Here is a 22,152-nt window from a genome sequence, read left to right on the forward strand (position 1 = left end):
AAATGCATACATTTTATATTAATCATGAGCTTCCCGTCTCTCCTTTAAAAGTCCGAAGCCTCTTTAGCCAAGGTTTGGGCATGCCTTCTCTGCTGGGCCACAGACCGCGCCATGCCCTGTTGCCCGGGCAGACTCCGTGGTGCTGAGTTTGTCAACTTCTGCTCTGGAGCAAAAGGGTGGGGCTGTGATGTTCAGGCTTGGCCAGCAGCATGAGCAACAGGAAGGCCCACACCGAGCTGGAGGCAGTCCCGAGATCTCAGTTCAGAATCAGGCATGGTGAGCAGTGTGAAAAACCACCTGCTACTGGGTTAGACCTGATAGACAGAGTGCCTGCAGAACTATGGACGGAGGCTCATGACACTGTACAGGAGGCAGAGACCAAGACCATCTCCAAGAGAAAGAAATGCCCACAGGCAAAACGGTTGTCTGAAGAGGGCTTACAAATAGCTATGAAAAGAAGAGAAGTGAAAGGCAAAGGAGAAAAGGAAAGATCTACCCATTTGAATGCAGAATTCCAAAGAATAGCAAGGAGAGATAAGAAAGCCTTCCTCAGCGATCAATGCAAAGAAATAGAGGAAAACAGTAGAATGGGAAAGACTAGAGATCTCTTCAAAAAAATTACAGATATCAAGGGAACATTTCATGCAAAGATGGGCTCAATAAAGGACAGAAATGGTATGGACCTAACAGAAGCAGAAGATATTAAGAAGAGGTGGCAAGAATACACCGAAGAACTGTACAAAAAAGATCTTCACGACCCAGATAATCACGATGGTGTGATCACTGACCTAGAGCCAGATATCCTGGATGTGAAATCAAGTGGGCCTCAAGCATCACTACGAACAAAGCTAGTGGAGGTGATGGATTTCCAGTTGAGCTGTTTCAAATCTTAAAAGATGATGCTGTGAAAGTGCTGCACTCAATATGCCAGCAAATTTGGAAAACTCAGCAGTGGCCACAGGACTGGAAAAGGTCAGTTTTCATTCTAATCCCAAAGAAAGGCAATGCCAAAGAATGTTCAAACTATCACGCACTTGCATTCATCTCACATGCTAGTAAAGTAATGCTCAAAATTCTCCAAGCCAGGCTTCAACAGTAAGTGAACAGTGAACTTCCACATGTTCAAGCTGGATTTAGAAAAGGCAGAGGAATCAGAGATCAAGTTGCCAACATCCGTTGGATCATCAAAAAAGCAAGAGAGTTCCAGAAAAACATCTACTTCTGCTTTATTGACTATCCCAAAGCCTTTGACTGTGTGGATCACAAAAAACTGGAAAATTCTGCAAGAGATGGGAATACCAGACCACCTGACGTGCCTCTTGAGAAATCTGTATGCAGGTCAGGAGGCAACAGTTAGAACTGAACATGGAACAACAGACTGGTTCCAAACGGGGAAAGGAGTATGTCAAGACTGTATATTGTCACCCTACTTATTTAAATTATATGCAGAGTACATCATGAGAAATGCTGGGCTGGATGAAGCACAAGCTGGAATCAAGATTGCAGGGAGAAATATCAATAACCTCAGATATGCAGATGATACCACCCTTACGGCAGAAAGTGAAGAACTAAAGAGCCTTTTGATGAAAGTGAAAGAGGAGAGTTAAAAAGCTGGCTTAAAACTCACATTCAGAAAACTAAGATCATGGCATCTGGTCCCATCACTTCATGGCAAATAGATGGGGAAACAGTGGAAACAGTGGCAGACTTTATATTTTTGGGGCTCCAAAATCACTGCAGATGGTGACTGCAGACAGGAAATTAAAAGACACTTGCTCTTGGAAGAAAATTTATGACCAACCTAGACAGCATATTAAAAAGCAGAGACATTACTTTGCCAGCAAAGGTCTGCTAGTCAAAGCTATGGTTTTTCCAGTAGTCATGTATGGATGTGAAGAGTTGGACTATAAAGAAAGCTGAGCGCCGAAGAATTGATGCTTTTGAACTGTGGTGTTGGAGAAGACTCTTGAGAGTCCCTTGGACTGCAAGGAGATCCAACAAATCAGTCCTGAATATTCATTGGAAGGATTGATGCTAAAGCTGAAAGTCCAATACTTTGGCCACCTGTTGCGAAGAACTGACTCATTTGAAAAGACCCTGATGCTGGGAAAGATTGAAGGCGGGAGGAGAAGGGGACGACAGAGGATGAGACAGTTGGATGGCATCACTGATTCAGTGGACATGAGTTTGAGTAAACTTTGGGAGTTGGTGATGGATGGGGAGGCCTGGTGTGCTGCAGTCCATGGGATCTCAAAGAGTCGGACACAACTGAGTGACTGAACTGAACTGGGCTGGGATGGACAGAGGCAGGAAGGAAGACAAGAGCCCTTCCTTTGCAGCTGTGTCCCTGCAGCCCTCCCTCACTACGGCAGCTGTGTAGACACCTGTGGGTCCTGCTGAGTTCCCATCCCTTCCTTTCAAGGGGCCCAGTGATGGTTCTCCTACATCACACAGACGTAACTCGATGTCTGTGTCAGCTGCTGGGTGTGCTGGGGGACCTCCTTGCATCCAGCCTGCAAGCCCTTTGCACAGATGGGTAAACTGAGACCCCAAGGAGGCAGGTGATTGGTGAATACACAGCGGAAACCTGGGTCTAGGACTTCTCCCCCCAAGATTGGCCAGGATTAGGGGCATGGCTTCCCACCCACGTGAGCACAAGCCATGTGCCAAACATGGTCAAGGATACTAAAGACAAGAAGAGAGGCCCTCGATCCCAGGAGCCACATAAGGGGGCCGAGGAGACAAGTTCACTTCCCTAAATCCAAGCCCAGTAGGCAGTGCAACACAAAAGACAAGCAGTGAAGAGCGAACCCAGGCCAGGGTGCGAGCGGGTGGCTGAGTTCCTTCCTGCAGACAGGTTTTAATGAGAAGCATTAGGTAAAACACATTCTTGTAGAGGAGCCCAGAGGCGGCAGGTGAGCGACGGACACTGGATCTACCCTGGATAGAAGCAGGTGTTGGCTTGGCCTGGGATCGCCCCCCACCCGCCAGCCTCAGTCTCCGCGTGTGTACCATGGGCTTGATAACAGTGCCTGCTGTGCGGCCTCGGGTGGGGCATCCACGTGCTGAGGGCTGGACAGAAGAGCGGCCCTATGACCCGGCCCTCCTGCAGGATCTCACCAGCTCTCATTAAGGTGTCGACACAGGGTTGGCCCTGTACGTACAAAGCATCCAGAATATTTACAGACACATCCATCACAGAGGCAGAAACAGACCGGCGGCTATCAGGGATGGGGGCGGGGTGAGGAGGACAGACGGCTAAATGGGCACTGGGGCTCCACCTGGGGGGTGCTGGTGAGGATGGCTTGGTGCAGGGAGGGTGCTAAATGCCACTGGGCAGTGTGCTTAAGACAGTTAACTCACATTATGTGAATTTCACCTCAGGTAAACGAAACCCAGAACGATGGGTGCAGGTCCTGCTTATGTGTTTAAATTCCCTGCCGTACACTGGGGCTGCAGAGAAAACGGACCAGACACACCCGCCTGGTTACAGGGGGTGGGGGCAAGCTGTCCATTTCCCCCAGGAGTTTTCAGACTGTGCGCTGTATTAGAACCCCTGCGGCAGGGGCCTGCCAAATGCAGACGCTGGGCACCACGCGGACCCAGAGTCTGCATCCCATGTGAGCTCTGTGGCTGGCCCCGTGCACACACGTGTCTGGACACTCTGACCTGCCCACCATCTGCCCTTCCTTCCAGCCCCCTCTCTGTCCATCAGATGAGCTGTCAGTCCGTGCTCCAGCTACCCCGTGTCTCTGGTTCGGCTCTCCTCCCAGGCCGCGTCCCATCCCACCTCCCCTGGGCCCTGCTTGAACTGTCCAAACCGCCTTAACTCCTAGGCCTAACCCTAATTCCCCAGTTTCTGACGTCTCCGCGGCTGGCTGCTGGCCCCCCTTTCTGAGACCTTCCTCCTCTGAAGCACGGCTACTGACACATGGACGATCTTGGATGCGTTGTTAAACGTTCCTGGTTCCGCCCTCCCACTGGCTTTTTTTTTTTGTAGGATATTTCCTTTTTTTTTTGGCTGTGCCTTGCGGCACGTGGAATCTAGTTCCCCCACCAGGGATTGAACCCGCACCCCCTGCAGGGGCAGCCCAGTTTTAACCACTGGACCACCAGGGAAGGCCCCTACCCATTGTCTTCTGTTGGAACATCATGGACGCTCAAGCTGCCGTGGGAATCTCAGAGGCCATGGAGGGAAGGCTCTGACTGAGGCTGGGTGCTGCAGAGAACGGCGCCGTTTCCCCTGTGAAGCCCAAGTTCCTTGTGGGCTGGGGGTCTCGACTTCTGAACCTGGATCAGGCACTGCTGAGCCACGAGGGCGCCGGGGCAGGCATGGCACACCCTTCTTAAAGTGCAGTCCCCGAGAGCAGAGAACACCTTCACCAACCTCTGGTTCCTGACAGTGCCCGCTCTCTGCATGTGGAGAGCAGGGCTGGGTCTCCTCGGGCTGCAGGGACCAGGCGATGGTGTGAACCTGCCTGTCAGTCCACAGGGGAGCTGGGGCTCCCGCCCGCACAAAGGCCCTGACCCTTCATGGTCTCACTGATTCTACTTATTTATCCCTTGAACAATTGTCCGCTCATGAACCCGCTGCTGGCCTTTGAATTCCAGCAGAGATTAAGTCTCTCTCCGTCTCTGCCCTGCTCGGGTAACTCAGCCAGTGACCTGCCAACTGCATTCAGAGCCTCGGGCGCAGACCCCGGGAGGGGTTTCAACCACACCTGTCATTCCACTGACGCTGGGACCATCTCTCCACAGCTCCTTGCAGCCAGGCTCAAATCCAATAACCACCTTTGTTCTGCCTAGAACTGACAAGCCTTGAAAACTCCATTATTATGCTATAATTTCAGAAAATTGATCCTGGTGCGAACAGCTAAATGGAGCTCAAAGTTGCTTCGTCTTGACACCTTACTGGAGGTTTTGAAATGTTATAAATCCCAGGCAGTGGAGCGTTCAGCCAAAGCACAGGGTTCCAGGACCAGCGGGTCGCCCCCTTGGGCAAGCCAGACCCCATGGCAGAGCGGAAACAAGATGGAAACAGCTGCCACAGCGACTCCTGGGGCGGTGACCCAGCCCTGCCAAGGGCAGAAACAGGTTTGGGGTCGCTCTCTGTCACTGAGCGAGAAGAAACGTTCACAGCTGGAGGACAGGAAAAGAAAGGACACGTGGGAGAAGAAACACCAGTGTGAAAATGATCCTTTAGAGGGTAATGAACAAGTAACTGAATAAGGGATAAAAAAAATCCTATTCAACAATGGCAAGCTTGCTGCTAATTACACTTGACAGCAAGTGTGAAAAGACTGGGGAAAGAGGGACTGTGTCTCCTCCACCCTGCGGGCAGGGGCGGGGAGTCAGCGGGCACCTCCTAGCCCAGCAGGCCCTTTCCTGTTGATTCTGTCTTGATTTATAATAAGCTCCTCTTTCCCTGAGTGCTTCCTGGGAGCGGTCTGGCTTTTTTGCTCCCCCCACCCCCGCCCCAAACGGGAACACACAGACTGAACTTGCCCTTGACAGACAGGCACCTTTGTGGTCTCCCACAGCGGAAGTGGAGCTGGAGGAAGCAGGGCGGACAGTGGAAGCAGAGACTCGCCCGTTTCCCTGAATCTTGGATAGAGGAGGATGCAGCCGTCTGTGTTTCTTCCAAGGATGGGGCTGCTGGTGAGCGCTGGCCGGCACCTTTGAGGGTGTGAGGTGGTACTGCTTTGCGCACAGTACGTGCTCAATAAATAAGCTTGCCACGAGCAAGCTGGCTTCATGGAGAGTGCACAAAACCCAGCCAGCTCCTTGCCATGCTGTTGGCTGAGCAGCATTGCTGCCTGTCTGCCCCTCACTACTGGCTCGTGGTAAATCTCTGCTTCCCCAGGAGGGCACAGAAGGGGCGTGGAAATATTTGGACAGAGAGGTGAGACCAGGGCACTAGCTTGGACCATGGAGGCAGGTGGGCCAGGGCACAGATCTGTCACGTCTGTTACGAATCTATTAGCTGTATGCTCTTGGGCAAGTCACTTAACCTCTCTGTGCTCCCATGTCTTCATCAGAGAATAACGGGGTTTCTCTCCAGGGCTGTTGTGGGGACCAGTAAACTCTGTGTGAACCTCTGGAGGGGGAAGGGAGCCCATCTACCTGGAGGGAGGGAGGGAAGCTAGTCCAGGCAAGAGAATGAATTTAAGGTCATCCTTCCAGGAATAAGGGCACACAGCAGCCAGAGCTGGTTAGTACCACTGGCAAAGGAGTGGAGCCCAGGGCTCACATATGTGGGGCTGGGGAGCCAGACTGCTGGGGCTCAAGGTCTTGCCTCTTCACCTTTAAAAAAAATTTCGGTCATGCTGCACCACAGGGCAACTAGGATCTTAGTTCCTAATCACGGATCGAACCTGTGCTCCTGCACTGGGAGCACAGTGTCTTGGCCCCTGGACCGCCAGGAAGGCCCTTGCCTCTGCCTCTGGTTAGCTTGTGTCACCCCGGGAAAGCTGCCTCAGTGGTTCATCTGCCAAACGGAGGAGCAGAGCCTGTCTTCCTCTGACAGTCACTGGGAGAATGAATGAGTCTCCATACAGAAGAGGCTCAGAACAGTGCCCGACACGCAGTGGCACCAGCCGGCTGAAGCCAGTGTTTTCTGAAGGAGATGGAGGGACACAGTTCACAGAGGACCGCAGGCACAAGGTGAGAGGTTAGGTCTGAGCTCCAGTCTCACAGGGTCTATCTAGGCCGTTTTCACATTTCCAAAAAGCAAGCGCTCACCAATCGGATGTAATAGCTAGCACAGCGTGACAACTAGCACCAGGCACAGCCCTAAGACACCACGAGGCGCGACTCATTCGACCTTCCCAACCGCTCTCTGAGGTGGGTTGGGTCACTAGCTCCATTTGACAAGTGGACGAGCCGGGGCCTGGAGAGGTGGAGCGACCTGCCTGAGGGCCACACAGCTGTTAGGGGACCGAGCTGAGGTTTGAGCCTGAGTCTGGCCGGTGGCTGGCGCTGTTACCCACTGACGAGCCATCCTGGCACACAGCCAACCCAGCTGGGCATTGAATTGGACCAAACCACCCAGCCCACAGCTGCGCAGGTGGGCTCCACTGTGTGTCTGCTGCAGGGTCAGCCACCCCATCCTGGAGCAGGGAAACTGGGAGATTTTGTGCTCAGCTAGGAGGTTCTCCAGCCTCAGCTCAGAGCTGCCCGGGCCCTGATCAGAGAAGAAGGGAGCCGATCAGAGATTTTGAGGAAAGTCATGGAGGCTGGTGATGAACAGAGGGCAGTGGGCGAGGGACGGGGAATGGTTCTGATGGACACAGAGCCCAAAGAGACAGGGATGGGCAGGGCAGGGGCATGGGCTCAGGCTCAGTGGAGCCCCACTTTCCTCACCTGTGAAATGGGGACAACTTCTCAGCTGTGGGGATGCAGTGGAATGAAGTACAAGGAGCATCAGGCCCCATGTCAGACACAGACAGATCAGCTCAGTGACTGATGGCCATCAATCCTACATTTATAGTCAGACTGATCCCAGAATTAATCATCAGAGCTAGCATGTGGGGCCAGGAACATTTTCACAAGCCACCTTGAACCACACAGACGTCACTTCCCCAAGTTCTTCAGCAGCCTTGGCAAGGAATCCTTCGACCTCAGCTTGATTTCCTGGAATGAGGTGCTCACCACCTGTCAACCCAGCGTGATCCAGCACTCTGTTGGAAATCTCTCCTTCTGAGTTGGTGACCTCTGACTCTCATTCTCGGCCTCGTTGGGAGGACCAGCCCGTGCCAAGTTGACTGAGTTCATGGTGAAGCTATGCTTGGAGCTCCCCAGAGCCTGGGGGAGGGACGGTTCTGGTATCTCTATTACCTGAGTGTCCACAGGCTACAGGCCATTGCTGAGCCAATGAGGGAGGGACAAGTCTCACCCTAGCCTCTTCCCAACCAACCAGGGCACTGAATAACCAGGCCTTCTCAGACTCAGGGTGACCGCACAGGAAGGTGCTCTGAGGACCATGCTCATTCTGTGGGTGCAACACCCAGGCGTGTCCTGCAGGTGACAGGGAAGGTGTGTGACATGCTAGGATTCACTGAGACATGGGCAGTGGCCAGAATCCAACCGAGTTCTCAGGGCTCCTGGAGCAAGACCACCCCTGGGGCTGACCATGGAAGGTCATTCTTGAAGCTGGAAATGGGATGATTAGTGTCCAAATGGCTTGTGACTTTATTGGCTCCCAGGCTCTCAGCTGAAGCGAGCTCTGATCGGAGGAGGAGACGTTTGCAGAGAAGAAGGACAGAGAGCTTGTAAGCCATGTGCTGCCCAGAGATGCTTGCAGAGGTGAATATGTCTGGGCCGCAGCAGGTGGATGGCAGGCAGGGGACCCTCTGGGCCACGGGTCATGCCCAGGTGGGCAGGATGCGGGGTGATGTTCATGTGGGATGGGGGCTGTCATTTGTACCCCTCGACCTCCAGATGACACCTGCTTGGCCAAGCCCAAAGGCATCTCCTTAGCTCACAATAAGGCAGGCAGGAGAGCCCTTTGGGATGGTCAGTCTCCTCCGTCAGGGGCCCTCAGTTTGGAGAAACAGTTCCTAGGCCTCTGGGCAGGACAGTGGGAACAGACGGGGCACTGCTGGGGAGCCCAGCGCAGGGAAGGAGGGGGCGAGAGGCCCCTAACTGCTTCTCTTGCGCGTCCCCATGGTCCTCCTTTCTGCTCTGTCTGCTTTCGTGGAAACCGGCTTCTCGCTGTCACCCGCGGGGGCGGTGAGCGTCTACCATGGAGCTCAGGTGGCAGTGAAAGCCCCCTGCCGCCCCCGTCAGAGCCGGGTCAGCCTCCTTCCACCACCTCCCCAGCTCCTCTGTGCATCAGTAGCTGTCTCCGACACAAGTTTAAGATGAGACCCTGACACAGCAGAGGCCGCACTGGCTCCTTGGTCCGCCTGGTGAATATGAAGTCCCCTGTGACCCGTGCTGGCCTCCAGGGTCCCGCCTGCTCCACGCACCTGCAGACTCCTTCAACAGGCCTGCAGCCTCGCCACGGGGCTTCTGCACCCGCTGTGTCCTCCTGCAGCCTGGGTGAAGGCAGTGGACACAGCGGTTTTCACCTCCTATGGTTTCCCCAGAGCCCAGAACAGACACTTAACTAAATACCAGTTGGTACACACCCTACACACCAGGCACATCTACCTGGTCTCACTCCTGCAATGTGGCAGGCAGCCACGCCAGTGGTTCGCGGTCACAAGGGCAAGGCTGTTTATTGAGAGTCAGCCACATACGTGCTGAGTGCTGGCTGAGATTTTGTGCCCGATGTAAATGTCCTTACCCCACACCCATTTTACAGGCAAGGAAGCTGAGGGCTGACTGACAGGGTGGGGCAGTGGTGGGGCTGCATGGAGCCCCTGGGGTGTGAAAGTGCACATGGACCAACCAGATGGGCATCCCTGAATGACCTTCCAGTGGCTTGGGCGCTGAGCACCGTACGTTCACGCCTGCTCGTGGGTCACCTGGAGACCACGGTAGGCGCTGGCTTGGCCACCACCCCGGCCGATGGATCCTGGGTGAGGGAACAGAGCTGGCCGGCGGTGTGCGGAGCCTTCTGCTGTGAAAACTGGGTCCCCGTAGCCACGCAGGCAGAGGCGCACCGTGCCGGAGCCTCGGTGGAGAAGACGCCCAAAAGGGGCCTCTGATGAGGACACCAAGCCCCTCTTCAGATCTGAGGGTGGGGATGGGATGGGAGTGAGGTGCTCGGTGCGGACACGTCTTCTAAGAGGAGGTGCTGCAGCTCGGACCCTCACCAGGACCCGTCCTCCCCGGTTTCCAACGAGTGTAGAAATGTAATCGGGCAGTGATCGGACACCAGAGGGCCCGGCCGGTGGCCCACGCTGGAACAGGAGCCCAGAGGACGGGCCAGGCTCTCCCCCTCTCCCCTGACCCCTGACTCAGCCCTCGGCTCCTCTGCACACCGGCCTCCAGATCTCACGGGTTGGGCCAAACCCCACGCCCCTGGCTCCAGGAAGCCTTGGACAAAATGGGACAAACCACAGCCGCCTGCCAGCACCTGGTGCTTCCTGGGCTTGCTGAGCCCCTGCAGCCGCCCCTTAACACTGATGGAGCCTGAACACAACCGCGAGGGTGGCGGGCGAGGCTGCAGGGCCATGCAGGGTGGGCTCAGGCTGGGAGAGGGTTCCAGAAGCGTGCGGGCCCGGAAGCCCACTGCCTGGGCATCAGCCCTGTTCTGCTGCCCGCGGAGGTTGGCTCTTCTCTCCTGTCACCACCAAACTCCCCCTGGCTTGCAGGGGAATCCAAGGCCCCAACTCAGAGGATTCTGAGGTTCTGAGGGCAGGTCCCCACTCCCCTTAGTAACGGAGGCTTGTACTGAATTCTCTATTTGACAGGATCCTCGCAGATCTCAATCGCACTGACAGGTAAGAGCCGCACACCTGACTGGCTAGTGGCACCCTCCACCCCCTGGCCCACCAGGGCCCACCAAGCACGAGGACACATGGAGTATGCGGGGCCTGGGGCTGCCCTTCAGCAGGTGACAGCACAGCCCTCTGTGTGTCCACAGTCTGTCTGTCCCACATCTCAGAACACCTGCCCCTTATATCTCCAGAACCCAGCTCAAGAGGCTCACGCCTCTTGCAGGCAGCCCCTCCTGACTGCCCTTTCTCAGAGGTCCTGACCCTTCCCTTGTCTGCTCTCTCTGTGCAGCTCCATCTCCTACTATCTGGGACCCCTGAGCACAAAGACGGGGGCTCTGGTGCCCGGGTGATGGCTCAGCACATGGGTGCCCAAGCCCCGAATCCCCTGCTGGCAAAGGCTGCACACGGGGCCATGGAGGAGGAGGTAGGCCTGTCGGCTAACCCAGAAACGGAGATGAATCCATTTGCGGAGTTTGCAGAGATTCATCCAGCCACCACTTACCCACCTTCCACGCCCCCTCAAGCCTGAGATGGGTACCAGGTAGGACCTGCATTTGGAAGAACTCTGGGGAGGAGCCATCTGCTCTGGACCCCAGGTGGCAATGCAGTCTAGGGGTTAAGGGCACAGGCCATGGCGACTCAGGAGGCGGGTGATCCCAGACCACTCACATCCACTCTCTCTGGACCTTGACGTCATCACATGTGAAATGGGCACCCACAGGGGTGCTGAGGGGTGATGAGAGACTTGCCCCAGGGCCTGGCCAGGGTCGGCTTCCCCAGCATCATCGGGAGGACGGTGGGAGGAAGGCAGAACCTTTGGCCCTCCTCCTTCGAAAGCAGCTGCCCTTCCTGAGCCAACAGAGCCCAGCCCCGGGAAAGAGCTCCATTTCCGGGAGAAATCACCCCCCGAGACTTTCCATGAGGGGCTCCTGGCCTGGTTGGACACATCCACGGTCATGTGCATCTGTGACCCTGCACGGCCCCCGGGTGCCCAGCAGACGGGATGGGAGCCGACCATCCCTCCCGTGTGCATTCCTGGCCCACGCCCCTGCGGGGAACCTCGAGGAGAGACAGGGAGGGTCGGGACCCACCCAAGGCCGCCCCTGCCCCAAAGCGGCGCTCGCTTACCCCAGAGGGCCATGAAGATGGAGAAGAAGACAGTGGCGGGGTTGTCGAAGAGGTGGCTGGCGCGGGCGGTGGCGCACGCGGAGCTCATCTTCCAGTAGCTGCAGGTCTTGTCGCAGAGCGGGCACATGGTGATGTTGTGCCTCTGGTCGCACATCTCCATGCTGGAAGAGAGGACAGCCCGGAGTACCCCAGCCGACGGCCAGGGCCCCCGCTGGCCCCCGCAGACCAGCAATTTCCGGAGCCATGCCGTCCTTGCCAGGGTGGACATGGTTCGGTCGGCTTGCCAGTGGGCTTCCACCGGGGCCCACATCCCTCTTCTCCACGCAAGGCCCCAGCTTGGCTTCCCACTCTCTGCTCCCCTCACCTTATAGTCTTAGTGACTTTTGAACAGGGTCTCACACTTTAATTTTGCACCCAGCCTGCAGCTTCTGTGGGTGGACCTGGGTGTGGACCCATGGGACTTGCTGTGTGGCGGGACAGGGTCACGTAAGTGTTCATCTCTGGGGTGGCCCCAGGCAGTGGGACGCACGGCCTGCCCTGGAGCTGCCCGCAGAAATCGAGGTCCCCAGCAGCCTCCCTCTGATGACCAGGCACCGTCAAAGCTGTGCTAATAGTGAATGCCGTCCAAGTCCTGACGTGACAAGGCCCAGGAGACCCGAAAGAGGAAAGGAGTCAAAGCGTGAGGATGCCATGCCGTTCCTGAGTGCTGGCCTCGCACCCAGCACCTGCTCAGTGACAGTCCTGCGGGCTTCAGTCCACCCCTGGGGGTGACCCGGTACCAGCCTGAGGGCCTCGCTGGGCACTCTGGACCCATAAGAAGATGGAGACGTGGTCCACCCAGACGTCCTCTCAGGAGGTAGGTGGCTGGATCGGAAGGAACACACCTACAAGCTGCCTGGGGTTGTGGTCCCACCAGGCCGGGCTCACCCTGGAGATGAGGGGTGGCCCCTGAGCAGGATGGGGCCCTGCTCAGGGCAGGGTTTCACTCTGCTGAGCGGATGTGAAGTCTGGGGACCGCGGGGAGCTCTGCGATGCCCAGGGCCCTCCTAAAGTGTAGTATTTAAAGGCCATCAGCCATGTGAGCGGGAGACTGCACTGAGTGTCCATCCAGTCTGGACCAACTCTGGGGCTGTTACAATCCCACCTTCACAGAGCAGGAAGTGAACCCACAGAGGGGATGTCACTTGTCCAGGGCCACACAGCAGAGTGGGACTTGCGCCCAGGGCTCTGTCCCTGTCAAGCCCATCTGTCCCTGCCCGGCTCTCAGCTGCCGCCCAGAGGCCACAGGAGGGCTCCCTGCTGAGGCCGGGAGGCCTGGCTCGGCTCCTTGAGGGACAGTTTCTGTCTTCTGTGTGCCCAGGGCTGGTCCTTGAGCCCCAGACTCGGTTCCTCCTCCTGGAAGATGAGGAGAGAGGCCAGCAGAGGTCCTTGCCAGCTGCGCCCTGCTCTGCCCCTCTCCTCCCCGCTCATTTGGACAAGACGCTGAGCTATAGTTAGGCACAGCCAGGAGTGGATTCCCAGGGGTTAGATGGCTTTCTGGGTGAAGGGCGGGGTGTGAATAGGGTGATTGCTTTATAGCTTTTAAGAAAAATTTCTGGATGCACCTGAGCTTATGCACAGGATCCTGGCTGGACCACAGCCACTGGGGAGCACTTGCCAAGAGGTTGCGGGGGCCCTCCCCTGGCAGCACTGCAGGCATCCCGCTCAGCTCTCTCTCACAGTAGCTCTCCCCAGACACTCATCAAAGAAGTGTGCACCTGCTGTGTGTGTGCAGGCACGGCGTCAGGCACGGGAGACGGAAAGACAGATGGTGGGCAAGGCTATTGCCTCGGAGCATGTGGGGAAGCGTGTGTGTGTGTGTGAGCACACGTGTGTGCCTGTGAACACATGTACGTTGGGGGGGTCAGGCACACACAGTTCGGAGGGCAGCAAGGACTCGGGAGCCACCAGCCCTGCACGTGACTTCCAGGTCCACTGCTCGTGGTCTGTGTGGCCTGGGGCAGGTCGTTGGAACTCCCTGGGCCTCAGTTTCCGTATCCATAGAATGGGCATGCTGAGACTTACAGAGCTCCTTTTTTTTTATAAAGGGTCACGGCATTTTATTTAAGTATATTGGGGTTTTTTTGGCCATGCCGCATGGCTTGCAGGATCTTAATTCTCCGACCAGGGATTAAACCCCGGTCCACGGCAGTGAACGCACGTGCTGAGTCCTAACCACTGGACCTCTAAGGAATTCCCCAAGAGCCCATGTTATTGGGTTGTCAGGAGGCTTAAACAAGGGAACGTCTAGGAAGCCCTGGGAACGTCACTGGCGTATTTAAACCATCCTCCCATTCACCATCACTATTGTGGGCACAACAGAGCGACAGCAGCTGCAGTGACCAAAAGGAGGTACAGGCACCGACTCGAGGGGCCCATCTCTCATCCTCCCTGAGCTTCCGCTCTTCTGGGGGCTTCTCCCGAAAGGAAGAGGTGCAGGACACCCACCCATGTGTGACCCCGGCCCCTCTCAGGGGACCAGTGGATGGACACACCACTGTCAGTGTGTGGCCTGGCGCCACTGGGTGGGTGGGGGGCCTGGAGCCTGAGGGTGGGAGGGGGCCGGGGAGGCCAGGGCTTGCATCTCTGCCTGCCCGTGAGCCCCACGGCTGCCCAGCCCTCTGCCCTGCCAGCTTAAACAACTCCAGCCAGACAAAAAGCCTGTTTCTGCTGGTTTTAAACCCTCAGCCTCTCCCTTCACTGCCTTCAGCCAAAATAAAGACGAGCAACAGGCGCCTGCTCTTTGGAGCAGACAGAGGCACGGGCGGTGGGGCAGCATGGTGCGGGGTGCGGGGGCACTGGCCATCCTACAGACTTGGCCGGGCCAGGCTCCAAGGGGAACACACACCTCACACTTGGTCCAAGGCGCCAAGCGAGCGGAGGCCGAGGTCAGACAGGGCCCCAGAGTCCCCAGTGAACGCTGACCGTAACCCTGGCCATGTGACAGCGCTGGCCGGCCTGGCCCGGGGCTGTCAGCGCCCTTGCGGGGGAGCCTGAGCCTCCTGAGGCAGGGTGTCCAGGCTGAGGCCGCCAGCCCTGCCCTCCCTCCAGGACCCGGAGGCAGATGGAGCAGTCCCCGTGGGGGCGCCCCGCATTCCATTCGCCGAGTCTCTCGGACTTTGGAGTGAAGTCCCCTCCACGTCTAAGCTACTCTGATCTCTGCCTTCATTAAACCCCTGAGCACAGTGAACTTGTGTCATTGGCAAACAAAGGACAAGCTTTCTCCTGCCTGTGCCCAAAATAACCCTGGAGGGGACAGAAGCCAGATTCCTTTAACTTTCTGGTTCCGAGTGGGTGGAGTACTTTATTGTTATTCACGTAGATGGTTGCATGGCATCACCGACTAAATGGACAGGAGTTTGAGCAAACTCTGGGAGATAGTGGCGGACAGGGAAGCCTGGCAGACTGCAATCTATGGGGTCACAAAGAATTGGACACGACTAAGCGACTCAACAACAACAACATGTATTCAAACATCCATTGCACAAAACTTCACCGCGCGTGGCCTTTCTACCGCACTGAGTGGGGCCTAAGGAGCCAGTCTCTCTCTCCCCCAGGTCAAAGACTCCCTCATTGGCCCTTTTCTGAGCAGACCCATGGATGAATTTCCTAAACCAGGGCTCTGCTTCAGAGACGCTGGGCTGAGTCGTAAGAAGGGTAATCTGCCCTATGTCCCAAGACTGTCCCGACAGACCGCTGGCTCCCCGGGAGGCAGGCGGGGCGTCCGCCTCTCTAACCAGCACTTTGCCTGCAGGCACAGTGTTCCTGATGGAAGTCGGGGCTGGCATCCTGAGCTCACATCATAAACCGCTATCCCTGGCTTGAGATTGGCAAGTTCCGGGAACAGCAACCAAAGAGGGGAGACGCTGTCCTCAGACTCCCACTGCCTGAGTCACGCTCTGGCTGCCAGTCTGGGAGACATACACCCGGCGTGAGGCCAGGCTGTCTCTGGGGTCTCAGCCTCCTTCCCAGAGCTCCCCATGCCTGGCCTGCTCCCTGGGGAGCAGTGGCAGGCCTGTCGGCCCTGTGCGCACAGGCTGGGGTCTGCTGCACCGGGCCAGCCCCTGCAGACCAAGCTGCTGGTACACGATCTCCCCACATCATGGGAGCGGGGGTGCAGCACAGACAGGGCCTGGCTGGCCGAGTGCACTGCCCCGAGGTCTCCGAACGGTCCGGCCTCACTTCCTGACCTCACAGGGAACCAGTGAATTTTCTTGTCACATAATGACTAAGGACTGAATGGGAAAAAAAGCTTCAAAGGACAAAAAGGAGTCGGATATTTATTTTATGTCTTCCTCTCGACAGTAAAATGTCTCCTAGGGCGAGCGTGCCTGCAAAGGCCGCCCACGCTCTCAGACGGCTATTAAAGCCTTCGGATGGGGCGTCTCTGGTCCTGACAGTGCCTGGCCTGGCCTGTGACTTCCCAGTTTGGAGGTGGGGTGGTGGTTGCTGAGTGGGGTACCAGGTTTGGGGTGAGGGGTCCCAGTCCCAGGAAGTTCTGTTCCTGCAATAAGGGGAACGTGGCTCCTTAGTGAGATGAGGACATCTTTGGGGAGAGGGGCTGCCCGCCTACCTGGGGATGTTGTCATCGACAGTGGCCCATCCGTAGAGGAAAACGATGATGCCGACCACGGAGGCCGGGATGAGCATCTGGGTGTAGACGCCAAGCCAGGCGAAGTACAGACCAATCTTCTCCCCAAAATACTTTCTGCACCGCAGGGCAAAGCCAGACAGACACACGCTTACTCTCAATCCATACCAGGGGCAAAATTTACACCACGCCCCTTCCCCAGCATGAACAGCTCACACGGGGGCCCCTGGTTCTCGACCAAGCAGAGAGTTGGCGGGGGTGGTTCTGAGCCAGGCTGTCATGTTTGGGGGGGCTCTCTGCTTTCACAGTGCCCACCCTTCCTCTGCTGAGCCCCCAGGATGGGAGCATTTCCTCCTGTAATGCCCATGCTGCAGGGCAAGATGCTCCCCGGAGGCGGTCAGCTGTGTTCCAGCCTCATGCAGCCTAAAAACAGGAAAAAACTCCAGCCGTGAGGCACCAGTAACTCCATATATTGAGCATCTCTGTCTTCTTCATGGGCTGGGCTCTGATCTACACGTCCCCACAGCACACACGTTGCCTGGTCTGTCTGCCCTGGGAGGGAGGTCTCTCAGGAGAGGACACTGTGTCCAGAGGGGCAATTCTTACAGATTCCCAGGCAGCTCTTTTCTTCCTTTAGACACAGAAAGAAACCCCACCTGATGCCCAACTGGGCCGAGCCAGACTATGAATTTAGGGGGAGACAGTGAACATGACAGATGAGAGCCAGGCCTGCAATAAATCTGAATAAACTGCTTGATCTAAGGCTCGGCCAGGCTGCCGGTCTCTGCTGGGAGACCTCAGCTCCCCTGCACAAGCTCTTCAAGTTCGAGCAAGGGCCCACGCTCTGCACACTCAGTGCAGTCGAGATGCACAGGAATGTTTATCTACCCAGGCCTGCTCTCAGCGTCCCCACTTACCTGACGAGGTCGATGGGCTGGTACTTGTAGAAGACCCCGTAACTCGCCCACTCTTCGTACAGGAGCTGGGAAAAAGGAAGTGGTGAGGGCTGGGGAAAAGTAAACTGCTCCCAGGTCCCTCGCCAGAACACAGAGCTGCCAAGGTGCTCAGCTCACGGCTACGTCATTCATTCATTCAACAAGCTCATATAGAAAGTCAGCCCTGTGCCAGGTACCGTGCTGGACAATGGGCTGTGAGCTGAACACCGCAGACACCCCCCTGAGCCTTGGAGCTCCCATTCTGGTGGAGGAGATGGACATGGAAAAATGGGTCCCAAGTTTCAGCTCTGGTGAGGGCCTCAAAGAACCCGTGGGCAGTGGTGGCATCCCCGAGCAAGAACAGATCTATGGTTTCAGGTGACGTGGGGATGGGAAAGAAGCTTCTGGCATCGTTACGGAATCCTCACTCTTCACTATTTGATCTGGGATTTTAAATGGCCTGCCACTGTCAGACACCTCACTTTCTTTGTTAAAGACAGACCCACCAGGCTTTGGAGCAGAGAAACCCCAGGAGTATGATTTTAACAGATCTCACGAGGAGCAAAAGAGCAGGGGTGGATCTCCCGAGACAGGCTGTCTGATTAACATGGCTGAGTGAGATGAATGAGATCCACAAACCCACTACGCCCCAGGCTTGGGCAGGATGGTAATGAGCTTGGCCTTGTGGGAACGTGTATATTCATATGTCTGTATGAACACGTAGGGTGTCTTAAAGAAGATACCGGGTTAGGAATGCTGGTTTTAATAAAGAGATCCCATGCACGTGGGTAATTAATGCTCTATCAACCTTAACCCAAAGCCTACGGTGACCCTGCTGGCTAGCCAGGGGGAAGCTGGCCCCAGCTGGGAACCCAGTGCCCTGGCTCCCTGTCTCTGCTGGCATCATTCAGGGAATGGATAGAAGGCCAGCGTGGGGATGCCTGTGAGGACTTGCCAAGGTCTCTGGGTCTCTCCTGTACACTGAAGCTTGACTTCTGTCCTTTTCCCTTTTCTTAATATTTAAATTTAAAACTTGCGAGAGTCTCTTACATTCAGATTCTGCTGTGGCCCCAAATACATCAAATACAGCTTTCTATTTTGATTTTAAAACACAGCCTTTTACGTCATCGCGCCCAATACCCTATGCTATGGAATCAATGTTTGTATCTCCCCAAACACAAACGTGTTGAACCCTCAGTTGCCCAATGTGACTGTAATAGGAGGCTACATATTTATGGAAGTAATTAAGGTTAAATGAGGTCATGAGAGCAGGGTTTTGCTCTGACAGGACTTGTTCAGTTGCTAAGTCATGTCTGACTCTGCAATCCCATGGGCTGGAGCCTGCCAGGCTTCCCTGTCCTTCACTGTCTCCCAGAGTTTGCTCAAATTCATGTCCACTCAGTCAGTGATGCTATCTAACTATCTCATCCTCTGTTGTCCCCTTCTCCTTTTGCCTTCTATCTTTCCCAGCATCAGGGCCCCACTATGACCTGTCTGTCTTGGGTGGCCCTGTACATCACGGCTCATAGCTTCATTGAGTTACGCAAGCCCCTTCACCACCACAGGCTGTGATACATGAAGGGGATTAGAAAAGACCCTGACAGGACTCGTGTCCATATAAGAAAAGGAAGAGACACCAGAGCTGGCTTCCTTCTTGTGCACACATGGAGGAAAGGCTACACAGCGGGAAGGCGGCCGTCTGCAAGCCAGGGAGAGAGCTGTCACCAGAATCCAACCCTGCTGGCACCTGGATCTAGGACTTCTAGCCTCCAGGACCATGAGGAAAAAATGTTTTCTGTTCAAGCCACTCCGTCTGGTACTTTGTTATATCAGCCTGAGTGAGTACATTCTCCCCCACTGATTTGGAAGACCCACAGCTGGTGGGATGGTTTTCCATACACAAAGATCCCTTCAACTGAGCCTCTGAAAATTAAAAATGTGTAAGAGGTTCACTCAGAGGGGTCCAGCCTCCACAGACCAGGGAGTCAAGGGTCCCTAGAACCTTTAGCAGGTGCAGCAAACTTTCCTTTTTTTTTTTTTTTCCATTTTGCATTGCCTCTCTCCTTCTGCAGCTGGAGCATAATACTCAGGAGAGCACGAACATTGTATTTCATCAGAAGTCAGCACACAGGGACAAAACGAGCAGGGAGGAGAACGCAGGGAGGAAAACAACAGAGAACAGCTAAATGCATTCTTAACTACAAGCGAACCTTGCCGTCAAAATCCTGGGTTTCGCCTACTCTGATCTCTGTAAGAGGAGCTTTCTTTGGATTTTAAGTCTTTCTTTAAGTGGCATGAACAGGACGTGTTCAGCATGACTCCAAGTCCTGAAAGACTTAATGGCAAGTCTGGCTGCTGGTGGGAGAGCCTTTGGAGCTTCTGCAGAAGGGACTAGGATGCACAGGGCCGACCCTATCTCAGAAGAGAAGGGGTCCAGGAATTAGAGCCAGGCTGCCGGGCTGGGATGGTGGCTCCACTGGGTCTGCAGTGGGTGTCCTGGGCAGACCCTCCCCGCCGAGTCCCACAATCTCCTTGATACAGGAGACTGTCCTTCCTCCCAAGTCATGGTGAGGACTCAGACGGACCCAAGGCTTTGTGAAGTGGAGTGCTGGGGGCTCATTACGTGTCATCTGTCTGATTATGCAGAAAAGGAGGAAAGCCTACAGTTTTACTCTCTAAAGGGAGAGGTCTGAGCCAGCAAACTCCGATGAGATGGCACAGCACCTCTGGATAAACAGAGCAGCCGTCACCAAAGGCAGCTTCCTCCCCTCAGCTGAAATTTACAGCCTAGACGTGCTGGAGGTGGATCAGAGGGAGGGATGAGGAGAGAGGCCCTGGGATAGAAAGGGGAGGCACAGAAAGACCCACTTGAAGGCTTGGCCTTGTCATACTGGCCACCCCGTTCCTGGGCCTGCCCAGTAGGACTGGTCGCAGCAGGCTGGCCATCACCCACCAGGAGACATGACAGATGGGGGTACAGCCCACCTTTCTACAAAAACCACTTTATCTCGGTAGACTTTTCTTCCTGCCAAGAAGAGAACATCAATCACCCTGCAGCCATCAGCACAAGGAAATCAAACATCAGATTTCCTGGCTAGGGTTGGCAGAGCTCTGCGGAGCCCTTCGGCCTGTGAGCAGGTGGGAGGTGTCTGAGGCCCTGGAGCAGGCTTGCTGGGGGCTGGTGGCTCTGGTCATGGTGACCCTGGAGCCTTCCAGCACCTGACCTCAGAGAGATCCTGGCTCCACCCACTGGCATCTCTCCAGCCCAGACCTCCCACCTGAGCCCACATGGCTTGGGTTGGGGGGCTGTCACGGCACTGAGGGGGTCCGTAGGACTGTCCATGGACTTGTCCCTTGCCATCTCCCCTTGGGATGGAGGCACCAGTAGGGCCAGTCTGGTCTGTGTCATCCCCAGCTTCTCAGACCAGGCACATGACAAGTTTCCAGCAAGCAATTGTTGAATGAATGGATGAATAAATGCATTACGGGCCAGGGCCCTGTGGCTCTCAGCACAGCATACCAGAGGCCACCTCAGTTCACACCTGGAGGAGGGAGCTCTTGGATCACGGGTTTGCAGTCCAAAGATAAGGCCAAGAGCTGTGGCTGTGCTTGGCCCGGCTCTGGCCCGCCTCCCCTGAAACCCTCTTGCTTGTGCCCTGCTCTGTCAGATCAGCACAGGAAAATGGCCTTGGCTTGGCTTACCCCCCTTTCTGTCCTGTGTCCTCGGGCACATGGGGATCCTGCCACTGACAGGATGCCACGGATTTTTTCATTGCAAAAGCGAAATACTCAGAACCAGATCACTTAGGGTGAAATGATCATGGGAGAATGAGTTCTCTGAGCTGAGACCCAAACACGTGTCTGGGGCATTTCCTCTTCCTCCCTTCTGTCTTTCCTTCCTTCCACCCATCCACCACTACTCATCTATCCACCCTTCCATTTGTCCATCCACCTGTCCACCCATCCATCCACCTACCTGTCCATCCACCTGTCAATCCGTCACCCACCCATCATCCATCCACTCACCCAGTATTCTCGGGCCTTGTATTTGTTGCTGGGACATAAAATTAAATAGAGAGAGGCAGGCAGCATTCCAGGCAGAGAACATGGCTGCTGCTGCTAAGTCACTTCAGTCGTGTCCGACTCGGTCTGAATAAACCTGGAGCTGTTCGCTGGGCTGGCACACAGCGGTGCCAAGTAGTTCCTAAGTAATAACTGAATAGCACAGTCTTGGCATTGACGTGGCCATCAGTCAAGTCTCCTATGATTAGAATGGCAGTCAATGAGGCTGGAGCGTGGGGAAAAAGGCGGGGAGACTGGGGTAGGGGGCCTGGGACCTGGATGCTGAATGGCCAGAAGGGGTGACAGGGAGTGGCAGGTGGTGCAGAGGGACGTAGGAGGCTGGGTTCCAAGGCCAGGGTTGGTGCAGGGCAGGCCGGTGGACCGGATAGGGGAGATCTGCAAGTCACGGACTCTTAGACGAATGCCAGATGTTCCACTAAAAATAACCAAATATGTAATTTTTGTGCTAAATCAGATAGCATCTTCAGTTGGATTCCCGGGCAGGCGGGCGAGTTGTATCAAGTACCAGAGATTTAAAAGCACGTATTGGGGGCTGGAGGGAGGTGGGAGCGGAGAGCAGTTCCCATACAGAGGCTCGGGGCCCTGGTGACTGGGGACAAGGCCTCCATTGTGAGGTTCTCAGGGAAGCGTCTCCACCGTCATCTCCACCGTCATCTCAGCGGGATCCACTCTCCAGGAGAAGAGGCAGGGCAAGTGCACAGGGTGGGGGGGCCGGGGGGGGCGGTGGGATGCTGAAGGAATGCAGGGCAGGGTGGCTCCCTGAGGTGAGGGAGGGCTGGGCTTGTTGGGGAGATGGGAGGAGTTCATGTAGAAGCAGAGAAAGTGTTAGTGGCTCAGTCGTGTTCGACTCTGTGTGACCCCTTGGGATGTGGCCCTCCAGGCTCCTCTGTCCATGGAATTCTCCAGGCAAGAATACTGGAGTGGGTTGCCACGCCCTCCTCCAGGGGATCTTCCCAACCCAGGGACTGAACCAGGGTCTCCCTCATTG

The 22,152-nt window shown here is 55.7% G+C and overlaps 1 protein-coding gene across 8 annotated transcripts in view; it reads right to left on the reverse strand.

The window, feature by feature from the left end:
- Window positions 1-22,152, reverse strand: part of ANO1 (anoctamin 1) — a 172,487-nt gene that overhangs the window by 37,422 nt on the left and 112,913 nt on the right. For all 8 annotated transcript variants that reach the window (XM_027531437.1, XM_027531435.1, XM_027531439.1 and 5 more), the window contains 3 exons: window positions 17,064-17,128; window positions 16,129-16,263; window positions 11,517-11,677 (listed from right to left, as the gene is read on the reverse strand). In XM_027531437.1, the coding sequence (XP_027387238.1) occupies window positions 11,517-11,677; window positions 16,129-16,263; window positions 17,064-17,128 (361 nt within the window). The remainder of the gene's footprint in view (window positions 1-11,516; window positions 11,678-16,128; window positions 16,264-17,063; window positions 17,129-22,152) is intronic.

Source organism: Bos indicus x Bos taurus, chromosome 29 (genome assembly GCF_003369695.1).
Source record: "Bos indicus x Bos taurus breed Angus x Brahman F1 hybrid chromosome 29, Bos_hybrid_MaternalHap_v2.0, whole genome shotgun sequence".
NCBI lineage: Eukaryota > Metazoa > Chordata > Mammalia > Artiodactyla > Bovidae > Bos > Bos indicus x Bos taurus.